Source organism: Denticeps clupeoides, chromosome 7, assembly GCF_900700375.1.
Source record: "Denticeps clupeoides chromosome 7, fDenClu1.1, whole genome shotgun sequence".
Taxonomy (NCBI): Eukaryota; Metazoa; Chordata; class Actinopteri; order Clupeiformes; family Denticipitidae; genus Denticeps; species Denticeps clupeoides.
The window spans coordinates 2,602,394-2,618,578 of record NC_041713.1 but is presented as its reverse complement, the minus strand read 5'-3'; the positions used below and the strand labels follow the sequence as shown (position 1 = coordinate 2,618,578).

The 16,185-nt window shown below is 51.4% G+C and overlaps 2 protein-coding genes across 3 annotated transcripts in view; one reads left to right on the top strand and one right to left on the bottom strand.

Annotated features, from left to right (window-relative positions):
• LOC114793372 (proline-rich transmembrane protein 3) overlaps positions 1 to 13,887 on the top strand; it is a 16,031-nt gene extending 2,144 nt beyond the window's left edge. The window contains exons 1-4 of one of the 2 annotated variants that reach the window (XM_028985071.1): positions 33 to 271; positions 6,254 to 7,128; positions 7,757 to 7,981; positions 10,506 to 13,887. In XM_028985071.1, coding sequence (XP_028840904.1) covers positions 6,339 to 7,128; positions 7,757 to 7,981; positions 10,506 to 12,421 — 2,931 coding nt within the window. In that variant the 5' untranslated portion in view covers positions 33 to 271; positions 6,254 to 6,338 and the 3' untranslated portion in view covers positions 12,422 to 13,887. Of the gene's footprint in view, positions 1 to 32; positions 272 to 6,253; positions 7,129 to 7,756; positions 7,982 to 10,505 lie in introns of those variants that run through there. The other variant, XM_028985072.1, reaches the window with a different exon arrangement.
• Positions 13,888 to 13,971: 84 nt separating this feature from the next.
• Positions 13,972 to 15,303, bottom strand: LOC114793754 (cytosolic sulfotransferase 2-like). The gene is made up of 7 exons (XM_028985891.1): positions 15,165 to 15,303; positions 14,959 to 15,084; positions 14,794 to 14,894; positions 14,596 to 14,722; positions 14,426 to 14,523; positions 14,162 to 14,336; positions 13,972 to 14,084 (listed from the first exon to the last, which is right to left on the bottom strand). Exons 1-7 carry the CDS (start codon positions 15,301 to 15,303, stop codon positions 13,972 to 13,974), a joined length of 879 nt encoding a protein of 292 aa, XP_028841724.1.
• Between the last annotated feature and the right edge of the window lie 882 nt (positions 15,304 to 16,185).

The window sequence follows — 16,185 nt, the reverse complement described above, 5'->3', positions numbered from 1 at the left end:
GAGAGGGAGGAGAGAGGAGAGAGGGAGAGAGAGAGAGAGAGAGAGAGAGAAGGAGAGAGAGGGAGGAGGAGTGTGTGTGTTGAGCGGATCGCTGTAGTACGGGGAATAAGGGGGTGTGTGTGTGTGTGTCGGTAAACCACAGTGCGGAACACAGGACCGAGCACCGGAGGACCGGACCGACCCGCCACCGCCGGCTTCTCGAACCGAGCCGAGCCGAGCCGAGGAGCGGCCGCCGTTCTGGCGCAGGGAGCCGCCGCGCTGCGCACTGCAGGTCAGGCCGGACGGGTCACCCTACACCCCGGATTAAATATGCAGGAAACCGCGGTGTGTTGCAGTTTAAAGGGCGACCGCGCCGCGCCGCGCCCGCGTCGTGACGCGCCGCGCCGCGCCGCCGCGCCATCGCCGCTCACGGACGCGACGCGACGCGGTGACCGGGGACAGCGGGGGACCACGGCGCTCCTTTCCACGTGGAAACGTCGCCACGTCCAGGCGACACCGGGGCTTTCACGGCCGCGTGTGTGAATCCGCGTCGGCGCAACAAGTCCGCGGGCGTGCGTGCGTGCGTGCGTGCGTTTTTATTAAATCCGCACTTCAGTGGCTGACTGGTCAAATGTGGGAGTTCTGTCAACTGTCTCATTAGAATGTAGAAATATTACAAAACTTAGCAAGCAACCTACATTTACAGCATTTACCAGACGCCCTTATCCAGAGCGACTGAGGGCAGTGGTGGCCTAGCGGTTAAGGAAGCGGCCCCGTAATCAGAAGGTTGCCGGTTCGAATCCCGATCCGCCAAGGTACCACTGAGGTGCCACTGAGCAAAGCACCGTCCCCACACGCTGCTCCCCGGGCGCTGGTCATGGCTGCCCACTGCTCACTCAGGGTGATGGGTTAAATGCAGAGGACAAATTTCACTGTGTGCATCGTGTGCTGTGCTGCTGTGTATCACATGTGACAATCACTTCACTTTTTTTTTTTTTACAACCAGTAGTTACAGGGACAGTGTCCATCCTGGAGACACTCAGGGTTAAGTGTCCTGCTCAGGGACACAATGGTAGTAAGTGGGGTTTGAACCTGGGTCTTCTGGTTCACAGGCGAGTGTGTTACCCACTAGGCTACTACCACCCACAAAACACTTACAGGCCCTACATAAAATACCAATTCTAACTCTTAACATACAATTCTAACAGCAACCAAAAATATATCATAATTATGTAGCTGTATGAAAATAAGCTATAAAAACATGCATCAAAAATGCATCTTTGTACTGGGTCCGTTAAGACCAGGCCCGATCACATGTAGGATGGGCCAACACACGCCCTGGAGCCGAGGCTCTTTTACCTTCTCCCAATCATCGATTGCAGGTCCAGCTCTGCTCCTCGCGGGCTGCGGCCCTGGTTTTGTCGCAAGTTCTCCCCGGCCAGGCTCTGCAGGGGGGTGGGGGCGGCTTATCTCGATATGTTCCTGGATCAGCATTCCTCAGGCCGCAGATAGCCTCGACTCCGGGCCCGTTCTGCAGGAACGTCTTTCGGAATCTGATCTTCAGTGAGGTGCCCGCTGCTTCAGCTTCATTATCTATCCATAGTTCCACACAATTACGCATGTGGGGGCCTAGCGGTTAGGGAAGTTAAGGCCCCGTAATTGCCAATGAGGTCCCCTTGATGAAGGTACCGTCCCGGCACGCTGCTCCCCGGGCGCCTGTCATGGTGCCTACAGCTCACCAAGGGTGACGCTTAAATACAGAGGACACATTCACGGTGTCACCGTGTGCTGTGCTGCAGTGTTTCACAATGACAATCACTTCACTCTAAATATGCACCGTTCACGTGTTCACCGTGGATTTCCTGGTCCCCATGGAAACGGAGCCTTTATAGGCCAGCTTGGATCACGGGATAATGGTGTTTGATGTAGGAGGGTTGGTGTTTGTCTGCTGTTTTTATTTTGTTCATGTATAAGTGTTCTTTGTTCTATTTGAGTCATATCCTTTGTTTTATGTAATGGTAAATTGTGAACACAGTACAGGCCAAAAGTCTGGACACCTTCTCATTCAACGTGTTTTCTTTATTTTCGTGACCATTTACGTTGGTAGATTCTCACTGAAGGCATCAAAACTATGAATGAACACATGTGGAGTTATGTACTTAACAAAAAAAGGTGAAATAACTGAAAACATGTTTTATATTCTAGTTTCCTAGCCACCCTTTCCTCTGATTACTGCTTTCTCTCAGTGAAATGTGTCCTCTGTATTTAACCATCACCCTTGGTGAGCAGTGGGCAGCCATGACAGGCGCCCAGGGTGCAGTGTGTGGGGACGGTGACTTTGCTCAGTGGCACCTTGGCGGATCGGGATTCGGACCGGCAACCTTCTGATTACGGGGCCGCTTCCTTAACCACTAGGCCACCACCGCCCCTCAAAAAGTACATAACTGCACATGTGTTCATTCATAGTTTTGGTGCCTTCAGTGAGAATCTACCAACGTAAATGAAACTTTAACTTTAAAGTGAAGTGATTGTCACTTGTGATACACTGCAGCACGGCACACGGTGCACACAGTGAAATTTGTCCTCTGCATTTAACCCATTACCCTGTGTGAGCAGTGGGCAGCCATGACAGGCGCCCGGGGAGCAGTGTGTGGGGACGGTGCTTTTGCTCAGTGACACCTCAGTGGTACCTTGGCAGATCGGGATTCGAACCGGCAACCTTCTGATTATGGGGCCGCTTCCTTAACCACCACTGCCCCATTTCATGCCCCAAATGGTCATGACAATAAAGAAAACACATTGAACGAGAAGGTGTCCAGACTTTTGGCCTGTGCTGTGTGTATGGGGATATGTTGATATATAGAGATCTTGAGTTGATCTGAATATGACTGCCTGCTTTTCCCCATCCCTGCCATCTTGAGCTCACCCAATTAGGATATGATTGGGGTTTATTTAGGGGGACAGCATAGTAGGCCGGGGGTGGGGGACATACACACATTTATATATATATTGTTGCCTATGATGGCCATTTTTTTGTTGAGTACTTCCCGCACTGTAAATAAACCTGCACCTTTTTTCCTTCACTGCACCTGCTGTGTTTGGCCTTTTTTGGGTTTGGTGGAAGTGCCCAGTGTAGACCGGACGTGGACGTTCCTGCCTCGCAGCTTCCATTTAAAGAACTGAATTTAATGCAGACCCGTGGAGCTGGACCGCTGTGTGTCTGTTTCTGTTTTTCCGTTGACATGCTTCACATTTTTGACCCGTGATTTGATTTTCTTCCGCAGCAAGACCGAATGCTGCTCAGCGGAGGGTCTCTGTCACAACAGTCACATTGATGCACTTCTTGACCTTTCGACCCCTACATTTCGACCTGATTGTTGAGGGCGAATCTGTTCAGATCCTGATTGTACGCGTTTTTTTTTTTAACCCGCGCCTAAAAATAGTGGAATCGTTGTGAGGTGTGGCCGTTTGGGGGGGGATACGAAGGCCCCCGCTTTCACTCCAGCTGCCCCCTTCATTCTGCCGTCTGGATGTTTTCTCGTTTTACCGTCTCCCAGTTCAGCTCCTCCGTATCTCGCCTCATCTCCCTCCGCCGCGGCGGCCACTCCCACCGTCTCTCTCCGTCGATGGAAAGGAACGCGGGAGGACGGTGCTTATCTGTGCGCAGGCGGGGGAATCTGTCTCCGCGTCCAAGTGCTCAGGCGGAACGCTTCTCCGTTGAGGGGGACATTCCACAAAGCGGAGGTGCCGAACGTGTCCATGTTCTTCACCCAAGTACAGCAAGTCACGTTAAAGTGGGAAATTAGGACAACATGAGCTCACGTCATATTAATACATTTATAAAAGAACGGAAACGTCGTTCATTAGATGATTCATGTGAATCTTTATTTGCAATAGTCTCCATTATTTATATATATATATGTGTGTGTGTGTGTGTGTGTGTGTGTGTGTGTGTGTGTGTATATATATATATATATATATACATATGTATATATGTGTATATGTATATGTATGTGATATATGTTTCTCAGCCAGCTGCCTGTTAAATACAGAGGACACATAAAGATAAAGTGATAAAGTGAAGTGATTTGTCATTGTGATACACGGCAGCACAGCACACGGTGCACACAGTGAAATTTGTCCTCTGCATTTAACCATCATCCTTAGTGAGCAGTGGGCACTATTAAAGCACTTATTAAATACGACACTAATCATTCAGACACGAGACCCTGTTCCTCCAGAGGGGGGGTGAAGGAGTTCTGTACCAGAAACAAGGCGGCCCGCAGGCGCGCTGCGGGCACGTGCTGTTTACGGTGAGGGGGCTACTCAGGCCTGATTACACCTCTACTGCTGGTTATTCGCGTTCTTCGCGTTCTCTGACGTGTGGAGCACGTTTTGTTTTACGAGGCCTGGTGGTTTGTCGGGGCACGGCGGATGAAACCTCATCAGCCATCATTTCATGAGAAAATTGATTTCGTCACCAAGAGCAACGGGGCAGATGGGGAAATTTCTCATGAGCGAATCGAGTCTTGTCTCTTGTTGAACTGCTGCCAATGGGCCCAGGGCTCTAACGCGTTCCTACAAGAATGTTCTCGTCCGTTCAGGAAGTGAGCTGCAGATCCTCTCCAGGCTCCTGGTTCGTCGGTGACGTCAGTCGTGCTGCAGGCCTGAGTACGAAACGCTCGGGGCAGAGTGAGTCACAGACTCTGGCGTCCTTCAGCTGACCTCAGATCAGGTCCACAGCGAGTGAATGACAGGCTGTGGAGGTGTGTGTGTGAGACGTGACGTGGCCCTGGGCCACGCTTTCTTCTGTCTACATCGGTCCGGTTCACATTTTCCCCTCCGGGCACTATGAAATGCAGACAGGATGTGACATTATGGCTCGTTCGTCCTGCCATCATGAAGAGAGAGAGGGACAGCTGGAGCAGAAATGCGGATAACGTTTCACAGCAACTCGGTCCCGAAGTCAGGGGCAAAAAACGAGATCCAGTTATTGACATTCCGGGAATGATGTGTCTGGTAATGAACACAACCAAACTCGGCCTTATTCGCATGGCGCTGGTGACTGATGCACGTGACTGGGGGGGGGGATACGCGCTGTTGTGAGTAATTGTGATTATGGCTGGAGTTTTATTTTTGGAACTGGCTCTGGGTGAGTTAAAAAAAAATAAAATAAAAAATTCTGAGCGTGAGCAGCTGGCGGCCCACCGAACAGACGTGGAAACATCGGTCCCGTGGAAACATGGCGGTGTGATTTACGGCACTGATGTGCACACAAAATGTCATTTTTTAAAATAAATTGCACACGGTGCTAAGTAGCTCTACGCTAAGCGTCTTCCTCTCACGTTGTCCAGTTTTACATGAATGTCATGCAGACTTGCGCAGAATCAGAATATCTTTATTGTCATTGTAACAAGTACGGATCCAGTTACAAATATTTCATTAGAAAAGAATTAAATGGAGAAAGCTAGCGTATATACTAATATAATACAAATATAAAAATAAAATGTAAGAATTGAGGTAGGTTACCAACCTGCATGAAACCCTATTGCACGTGGAATAGAAACGGAATTAAATTCCTGGTGGCAACAGGGTAGAAGCTGTTGTTCAGTCGGTTAGTCCTGGTTTTAACGCTCCTGTATCTTTTGCCTGATGGCAGCGGTTGGACCAGGACGTGAGCAGAGCGTGGAGAGTCTTTTAGGATGTTTTTTTTCTTCAGTGTTTAGATTTTAAGCGCTAAAGTTGTTCTAACAATAAAAAGGGGACAATTTCTTGCTGCTGTCCAGAAGAACAGGTTCTGTAACTCGCACACAAACTCCCACCTCAGGGTAGGGTCTTGTGCCGGGCCGGGATTCCATGCCGCCGATTACCTGACTGTTTGCTCCTGTGGTTGTGTGTATATATACTGCCCTCTTGTGTTTAGTCCCTGTCAGGTCATTGACCGTATGTCTACGTTTAGTGCGTCTCTGTTATGAGTAAATCCTCAAGTCGTTCTGTCCTGCCTGCACCTACCCCACTGTTCCATGACAAACATGTATGTAGATGAAATGACATTAAAGCGAACTTGAACTTGTACTCGAAAAAACATGACCTTGGAGAACGTTAGTTCTCGGACGAGCTGCCCAGCACGCTAGTTTCTGTAACAGTGTTCTGAAATCGCATGATGGTTTTAATGCACGTTATGAAGGCATCGATTATTTGTTGCATTTATTACCTTGAGTTTTATTGAATGCATGAATATGTACATTTGATTTTGGCTTGTCTGTTTCTCCAGTCTCCTGTAGAAAAATGCACTGAGAGGAGCCTACCAGAGTTGTGCCTCCTTTAACACAGGAGCCAATCAGAGGCGAGCAGCGGAAATGGCACCAATTCCACGTCTCCTGCTGATGCTGTTCCTCACTGGCCCGGTGAGAGGCCAGGTTTACGTGATCTCCCAAGAGAAATCATCTCCAACCACCATCCTTGATCCAGAAGGCCACACCACTCAGCCAAACCCCACCAGCTGGACCGACGCCCCTGACAGACTGTTTGAGTCATGGACAGTTCAAAAAAGAACGTCCCCTCGTGGTGGTTCTTTGGGTGGGACCACTATGTTGAAAGAGTCTCATGCAGTCTACCCTGGACAGGGGGTAAGAAGAGGTCAAGACCCCACAGAGTCTCCAGTGCTTCTCACATCCTCTGTTTCACCCAGACTCACCCACACACATCATCCCAGCACTGGGACTCCATCACCAGAAACCGGGATACTCAGGAAGGAGCTGAAGGTATCGGCAGAAGCTCCACCCGCCGGTCGGCCCTCGAATGAAAGCTCCACTGCAGGCAGACCGGTCCCCACCGCAGGAATTGTCGAGGTTCCAAAGGGAGGGGATGAGTCCACGGAGGAGCTCCTGAGGACAATCTCAGCGCAGGTGGCTCAGGGCTTGGATTCCGCTGCTGCAACAGAAGGTGACCTCCTGGCCCAGTTTAGGCCTGAGGCTGAAACTCGATTGGCCGATGCGAACCCTGCCGAGCCCACTGTGGTCATCACCGCTACTTCTACAGCCAATAACAGGACTTCCCTGGGGTACACTGACACCCAGCCCACCACTGGCGGCGTGAAGCCCCGAACTACAGCGAGGCCGCTGGGACGAACGGGATTCAGAATTGAAGGTAGGTAGATCGGAGGCATGATTTCTTTATGGCTATTTGTGCCAAATCCATGCCTTGCTATTACAGTCCCCTGTAACGGCAGGTCACTTGAATTCGTTATTAATCCACCCATTTATGATTTAAGGCCATAATCTTCAATTGAAGACTTATTTTTACTTACAGTGTATTAAGTATTGTTAGGGCATTGTTACATTATGTAACATTTCATTAAGTTCTGTTACCTCATGATTTGTTACGTGGCCCTTACGTTACATTACAGAATTTAACAAAATTGTTTTTGCTGGATTATGTTAAGTTATTTCTCAAACCCTAGTTGCATAGGAATTGCTTCCATTGATAATTACAGATCATGCTAATCCTGAATGTAGTGGACAATGCTTTAATTATTAAACTGAATTTTTTGATAATTACTGGTGCATTTAATCTTAGCCGTCCCGACTTTAAGCTACAGTCTCTTGTGGTTAATTTCCTTCTTGAACTGTATGTCGGATGTGTGGGCTGTAGTATCGCTGAGTTAAAGGAGCTGCCCACACTTGTCTGGCTTCATCAGAAGGAAACGCTCCAAGCCTCACGAAACCTCGTTCTACGGGAGCTGTACAAATCTGAGCACTTTGGTGTGTGTCTACAGGTCAAGCGGCGGTCAACAGTACGTCCAGACTTGCGCAGACCACCGCACCCTCACCACCAAGAAGGACCAGCCCTCTCACAACCACAACCAATGAGCCAAAGAACGGGTTCCGCCCCAGCAGTCGGCAGAATTCCACAACTACAGCCAGTAAGGCGCCAGTGGAGGCGGAGCTCAGAGAAACACAACCCCCTATTACCAGCACAGCGTTAAACCTGACCAGGACAGGTGAGCAACTGTGTGTGTGAGGGGCAATTCTTCCATCTTGACCCTGACCTGAATACCTGGGTACAGATGGATTGATGGAGAGAGGTCTTATGTGCAGTGGACTGTGGGTATGCGTGAAGTTAAAGGTCCCCTATTAGGATTTTTTTTTTTTTTTTTGCTTTTGTATTGGTCTTGTTGGTCCCCTGATACTGTATCTGGAGTCTCTCTCTGAAATTTAGCCTTGGTTCAGAATTACAGCCACTTACAGCCACTGTATCTTTAAATGCTAATGAGGAGGAGAGCGGCCTATAGAAATAATGCGGGCATTCGCGGAAATGACATCATCAACACCATCCACCAACCACAATGTTTGGTACTGACAGGCAGTCGTGTTGCCATTTTTCCAGAAAAAAAAAGCCCCTTATGACGTCATAAGGGGACAAATTCCAGATCCGACCGTCTGAGCTGCCACTCTCTGAACGGTGAAGCAGAATAACCAAAACACTCTTTACGCCTATCACCACTTCTAGCCACTGCAGGACCGTAGACAGGCTCGGGGAACTCGGATTCATTTTTTCATGTCAGGGGACCTTTAAAAGTGTTCTGTGTCAATATGTGAAGTGAGAGATGGGTCCTCGTATTGGTTTGAGAAATCATTTGGACCATCTATTGATCCACAACGTCCTCCTGATTCAAAGGGAGTCAATACTGGACAACTGCATCCATTGATGCTGACCGGACACACCACTGATCAGACCCGTAAACTACGGTCTTTTTTTCTAATACCATTCATTGTGTGGTAATATTTAATATTTTAGCAAAAGTATCAGACCAAGGCATGGAGAAATGACAATGGTAAACCCCGTAAACACCACAGTTGGATTAAAACCAGATGACCCACGACCTCTGACCTCTGCGGAATGGATGCACGGACAGATTTTACGGATTTGAAACACTAACATGCCATTTGTGAGCTTATATAAGTAAACATATGCCACAGAGGACATAATTCCAAAGCAGGCTGAAACGCATGGCATCATGGGATAATGGTACTGGTTAGACCCTCTTGCCCTTTGGTCCAGGTTTATGGCCGGTGAGGCCCAGAGGTCAGCTGCGCCAGGGTTTTGGTGCTGACCAGCTGTAAAATGAAAACCCATGACCGCCGGGCAGTGATGAGGTCATTTGGTTAATCTCCGCCCCCACTTACACATCTGGAACTATGGCCGCGTTCGAATGTGTTTCTGTCCTTGGGATAAAACTGGATCAGACATGCAGAGTAAATGTGTGTGGAATTCAAGCACACACACACACACACACACACACACACACACACACACACACACTTCTGTGGCTTTAATGGAAACAATGGCAGCATTGAGCTCGGCCTGTGAGGATTTACTCTGAATCGTTTGGGACGTAGTTCAGGAAAATTTGAAAAGTGCAGAGACCAAAGAGACGATGAGAGGGGAGATGGAGAACCGAAGCTGTGTGTGTGTGTGTGTGTGTGTGTGTGTGGTGATGGGAAGTTAAAGGAGCTCAGGAGGGGTTGCGAAGGGAATTTGAGGGGAAACTCAAACCAAGCATGAAAAGAGATACGGTCCAGGTATGGAGACGAGTGTTTCAGAGTCGCTGGAAGAATAATAAAAAGCAGATGGATGATCGGGGGAGATAGGGCGGCGGGACTGGGAGAGACAGATGGAAAAAGATGAAAGGAGCGGGTGGATGCTGGGATAAACTGAGGACCTGAGCTACGGAAGTTTAACTCTGTGTAGGTGAGTGTGTGTGTTTGGGGTGTAAATGTCTCCAGACGTGAAATCTGATCCCCCCCTTCTGGGAAATGTCTGCATGTAAATTCAGAAATGTGTGTGCTTTGGTGTGTCCGTTGAAGTGTGCGTGTGTGTAAATGTAGAGTCGGGAAGTGTAAGTCTGTTTTGAGTAATAGGGGCATTGGTGGCCTAGCGGTTAAGGAAGCGGCCCCGTAATCAGAAGGTTGCCGGTTCGAGTCCCGATGCGCCAAGGTGGCACTGAGCAAAGCACCGTCCCCACACACTGCTCCCCTCAGGGTGACGGTTAAACACAGAGGACACGTTTCGTTGTTTCACCGTGTGCTGTGCTGCAGTGTTTCACAATGACAATCACTTCACTTTTTAATACATTTCTGACCTCTCTGGGGGACAGTAGCAATATTGCTTGGAAGATAATAAAGAGTACAGGGTCTGTCAAGTAAAGGAACGCTCAGAAGTCATTCTGTGCGGAACTCGAGGGCGAGCTGACAAAAGGACGCCTGGGACTGATTTGATTTTATTTTTTTTCTATTGAATTACTGTTTCTGTTGCATTCTGTTTTACATTTGTAGTTAATATGTGACTTGGGACAAGTGGCGTAATGGATAACGTGCCTGACTGTCATGGCTGCCCATGTAGTAGCATATTTACCTTTTTTAATGAAATTGTGAGAACAAATGGCCAACTTTTTGTGTGATAGTCTTGCTTTTCAGATGCATTAGTGGTCGATATGTCATTCTCCTTTTTCTCTGTACCCCCAGAATCAAGCCCCTCCACTCCCCCGTCGTCCGGACGCAGGCGTTTTCTACCCCCAGTCAAAGACGGCGGTCCTTCAGAACAGAACCGCTCCATCTCCATGGCTCGCTTTCCTCCACCCATTCTCCAGCCTGGCCCCTCCCCCTCTCCATCTGGGGATCCCTGCGCAGTCGCCGGGTCGAAGGACTGTGTGGACATGGTGTCCGAGGTGTTTGGCCCCAACGGGACATCCCTGGTGTGGACGGACCTCCAGCGGACGCTGTCGTTCGCCTGGGAGCTTCACGTCTTCGGCTCGGCGACGCTCTTCCTCCTGCTGGCAGCTGGTGCTGCTGTGGGCGTGGTCCTCTCCCCTGCGGCTCGGTGCCCGTGCCGCGGTGCTCTGGCGCTTGCCAATGCCCTCCTGCTCCTCGCTGGCCTCCTGCGCGCCATCCACTTCCTGTTGGACCCTTACGGCGCGCGGCTGCTGCTGCCCCGCCCTGCGGTCACTGCCCTTTGCACGCTGCCCCTCCCTCTGCTGCTCTGGGCCCTGGCTGCACTGATCGTTTTGGTGATTCGGGGCTCAGGGGTGGAGCTCGAACCGCTCCCGCCCTCGTTGCTCCGCCTACCGCTGCTGGCGGTGTCGGCGGTGCTGCAATGCACGCTGCTCCTGGCGGCGGACCTACTGTCCCCCGCCCTGTCACCGGCGGTGCCCTTCGTCCTGCAGGGCCTCTCTGTTGTCGCCGGACTGGTCCTCTGCCTGGGCTTCTTGTGCCTGGCGCTGCCGCGCGTCAGACAGGCGGGGAAGGCTCCGGGGGCGGGCCCCGCCCTCGCCGTCTGCGCCCTGCTGGGGGCGCTGTGCTGCGCCCTGCACGTCCAGACGTGTCTGTGGCTCTACGGGATGCTGGGAGACTGGAGGACGTTTGGCTGGACGTGGTGGCTGTGCCAGTTCTGGGCCCGGCTGCTGGAGCTCGCCTGGGCCTTCTGCCTGCTGCTGCTGGCGTCCTGGGTGTTCTGGAGACCCCGGGGGTCCCAGAGAGGATCCGGAGGGGCCGCGGGCGCCGGCGGAGTTGCCGGGGAGCTCCCCTCTCCTGCCGGGTCAACAGGAACGTCGCTTCAGCACACCTGCTGGTCCAAAATTGTTCAAAGCTTAAAAGGACGTCCTTGCAGGAAGGCGGAGACCGCCGGGACGGGGGGATCCGGCGGCAGCGCCGGGGGGAGCTCGGTCGCTGGAGACATGCCTAACAACTGGGCGGGGCAGGAGCGGCCAGGCGCCGACATCAGCAAGAGCCTGATACGTAACCGCGAGCCCCCGAAGGAGAGCAACCGCGGCCGGAACCAGGCCGGCTCGGCGGGGTCGCTGCTGCGCCTGCAGGCGGCGGGCCGAACCCCCGCCAGGTCCCTCAGCGACAAGGACTCCACGTTGTCCCTCGGCGACTTCGACCTGCGGCCGCCCTCGCCCATCGACCTGAGCCGCAGCATCGACGAGGCCCTGCACCGCGAGCACCTCCTCCGCGGCGGCAGCCTCTTCCGCCCGCTGCGCCCGCCCTCGCCCCCGCTCGGCCCCTGGCTCCGGCGCAACAGCGACCCGCAGCTCACGCTGTCCGACAGCAGCGACGACCACACGGCCCTCACCGACTCGTCCACGGGACTGGGCGGCGCGGTGAACAGCTCGGTGCCCAGCCGCCAGGTGACCGCCCCGCCCACGCCCACGCACCAGGGCCCGCGTTTCGCGGCGGGCCAGCGCGTGCCCTTCTCGCTGTCCTGCCCCGTGTCACTACGTCCCTCCTGCAACAGCGTGGAAATGCTGACCCCGGGAGGCGACGACACGCGGCCTTTCCTCACCCCCGACGTGGAGGGCGCGGCCTCGGAGGGCCGGCGCTACCTGAGGGTCCGCCGCCAGGACGACTCGGCGAGTGTGAGCAGTGACATCATCGACCTGTGACACCCAGACTCCGCCCGCCTCCCAGGTAAAACAGGAAGTGCCTCCACGAGGCCTCAGACTGGCGCGGTGGACTGAAAGCTGCCCGTACCAATCCCCCCAGCTCACGGTATATTACCATCGCCGCTCGAGGCGCCAAATCCTCCTGTGATGTGCTGCGTTACACCAACGGTGCTCTCGTGTCGGTGTTTCCGCCCGCCCACGCTCAGCGTGTCCGTTTTTAAGATGTGCCAACCGTGACAGCCGTCGTGTTTTGGGTGACGCTGTTATAAGTGCAGTTGTGTCTGTGGCCCCCACTGCATGGCTGCAACCTGGTCGTGTGTTTGTGGCGATTTGCTCTTTTACTCTGAAGCCCCTTCTGTGTTTACACTTTTATTTTTAGCACATTTCAGATTGTAACCATTAGAAATCGTCCATCAAGTTACTCCCGATCCAGGAGGATCTCAACCTTCAGCCAGACGCGGAGGGAAAACATTCTGTCTAGAGGCTAATTGGCTCTGTCTCACAGGGGACATGTGCACGTTGCAGACCCAGCGACCTGGGCGTTGTTGAAAAGCCCACCAGCGCCCCCTGGTGGTCAGGAAGGTGGGTGTCAGTTCGAAATATCCCAGTGTTCCTAGAGCCTGGTGCCTATAAAAAGTTATCACCCCGAAAAGGCCTGAATCTGGGGTTTACTGAACTGGCGGACCAGGAAGATTTTGTGGGGACGAATTAAATTGCAACTAAAATGGTAGACAACCAGAACCGTTGTCAGTAGGATGATATCAGAAAAATAACATATAACTGCTTGAACACTAAAAAACTTAGTGTTTATATTCTACATATTGTATTTTCCACTTCTTTCTTGAGGACGGGTGGGCCAGCCTTGTGATTGCGTGGACCAGGCCCACCGTAACCCCCCATAGAGCTTAGCCTGTATACTTTGACATGTATACACCTATGAAAAACATATCACCTTTTATCTTGTGCACCATTAATCATGTACTCTAGGCAGAATCGTGGAATTATTGAATCATGAAATGGCATATCACTATTTAATTTCAATTCTAACGTTCGTCAGTCTGTAGTACCCACCAAGTGAACACACACACACACACACTGAACTGACCACATGATAGGAAATTTGACATATCTGTACTATAGGTTGTAAATATTGTTATTTTTTGATGCCTGTAAATAAGATGACATATGTTCCACGTTCATGTTAGAATTAAATGTGAACTCGAACCTACAGCCTACTGTCTGATCTGCTTTTCAGCCGTAGTGTTGACGTGACTGGCCACACTGAGAGGTCACACTGCACTTCCTGTTCCGCGGGAGTCTGTTTCCTGTTTGGTGTCTGTGTGTCCTGTGGATGCGGAATCGGTGAAGTGCGCTGTGGTGTTGCTATTTTTGTTGTTGTTTTTTCTTATTTAACATATGAACAGCTACGCCGACTGAGACCCAATAAAATCCGAACTTCTCAAGCACGCTAGTCTTGTTCTTCTGCAGCTTTATTCATATTGAACATGTGTGCAAGTGCTGCAGTTGTAAAAGCTTTATTGAATCTCGGCTCATAACGCTGTACGGAACGCCACTGTGCTGTTCTTCATCTTCAATAAGTAGTGTTCCTCAAACACCTCATTCTGGGCCACGGTGAAATGGTTCTTCCAGTCCCCGACCTTCCCTGTGGCACAAACCAAGGAACAGTTGACCATTACTAATGACCCAGGACCCTAATGACCTCCTAAACTAAGGTCTTACCTTTGCGCATAAATGGAGAAACGCTGAGGTCCAAGATGTGGTCTGTGGAGCCATTGGTCATGGGGTTGTTCTTCATGGAGTCGAAATGTACCTTTTCCCTGATCTGCTGCCTATCTTCTGCTGATGGTGCCAGACCCAGGAAGGAGGCCAGACGGCCCAGCTCACGGCCCGTATCCTGCGAACACACAGAGGGGTTAGAAGCAGACGTACACACACACCGCCAGTGTTAGGTCCCCACCCTGGAAGTAGCATTAGAACCCAAACCTCCACCAGGTCCTCGTAGAACAGGTAGAGCAGATTGGAGTAGCTCTGCTTCTTCTCCCACCAGCCGCTCACGTGGTCGTACCAGGACCCGAACACCACTGTCCCACCACAGAAATAAAGTCGGTCACATACACTCCGGTCTTGAAGTCAGCGGAACATTCGTCACTCACTGTTCCCGTCCAGGAACCTGTGGAAGAAGCTGTTCCAGTCCCCGGGCTCCGGCTGAAGGCTGTTCATGCGGTCGAAGTGGAAGTAGGACACGGCGTTGTCCTTGGGGTTGCGGCCCACGTACACCACCTGCGGGAGAGTCAGAACGGGGCTTCTACCTCAGATCGCGTTCACGGCACGGAATGAAGGGCCCCACTCACTCTGCACTTCTGCTCCCAGAACGATTTAGGCAGCAGCTGGACGGGCAGGTGGGTCTTTATCAGCCGCGGGCTGGTGGGGAGCTTCTCCAGCTCATCGGTTCCTGACCGGTGCAACATCAGCACGTCAGACCCTCCGCGGAGCACAGCGAATCCCGCGGTCCTTACCGTAAGGGTAGTCGGGCATCGCAAGCTCCAGGAAAGGGACCCTCTCGTGAAGGTACAGGGAGGCATCCCTCTCTTGAGAACATCCGAAATAGAGCAGGTCCAGGATGTAACACACCCAGGTGGTCCCTGTGGGAAAGTCCAGGTTTGTGGAGGGTGGGGGACCCTAGGTTTAATCATTTGTGCTGCGTTCTCCTGTCACCTCTCACCAGATTTGGGGTAGGTCACAATGACAATGTCATCTGGCCGAGCCTGGAACGCCTGCACTTTCTCCCAGTTCTTGGTGAAGTAGCTGGTCATGGAGACTCCGCAGAAGTCGAAGAGCTCGGGCCGTGGACATGCCTCCATGGCCGCGGGTGGAATTCACTCGCACACGCGCCGCGTCCGGATGGAAAATATGGCGCCGGCCTGGGAGCTAGGAACGTTTCCACGGTGCAAAGGTGAACCTGATAAAGCTGAGCGGCCTGTGGTCTGACTGTGTGGAAGGTGAGGGTTCACGAGAGCGATGGCAAACACTTATAAACATGCCAGAAGAGTCTTCGTTTGGGAGATAAGAAACTGTCGTTTGGTTTAAGGTCAGATAAGCGGGTTTCATTCTGTAGGAGCAGCGTAGTGGGTTTTACTCACAACGTCTCTTTCCAAGAAACAGGGCCATGTGGGAGTGAGACCGGTTTGGTCGGATTCTTTCTTCGCAGTCCGCCTCACTAGCACAGACGGAGCCCTCTTTCTGCATGGTTCCAGGGTCATGGGGGAGAAGAACACAGATGGCCCAGTGTGTGCGTACAACTTGCAAAGTACTGAATTATGTCAGGTATGTGTGTGATGTTTGCTGGCCTACCAACACCATGTCAAGTCATTTGGGTCACATGACCCGAGCTCTTTAATTGTAGATTAAAGTTTGTAGATTTACAGTTACAGTAGATTGTGCATGTGCGTTTCATAAACCTTTATGAACAAATGTGTGACTTCTACAATCATGATGTATGGATCTGCAAATTACACACAAAAGAAACACACCTCCAAACAGGTAAATTCTACCCATTTATTTATAAGCACAAGGTTTAATAGAAAATCATTATTAAAAGAATAATAAAGTGCAGAGGATAAAGAGTTCGGTGATATTAATACCAAGTAGATTGTATAAGGTCAGGTAGAGGACATCGTCCAATCAATTCCTACACTCAGCCTTACCGACAAATCCCGGCGAATTACGTCTCGGTGCGTCAGCCT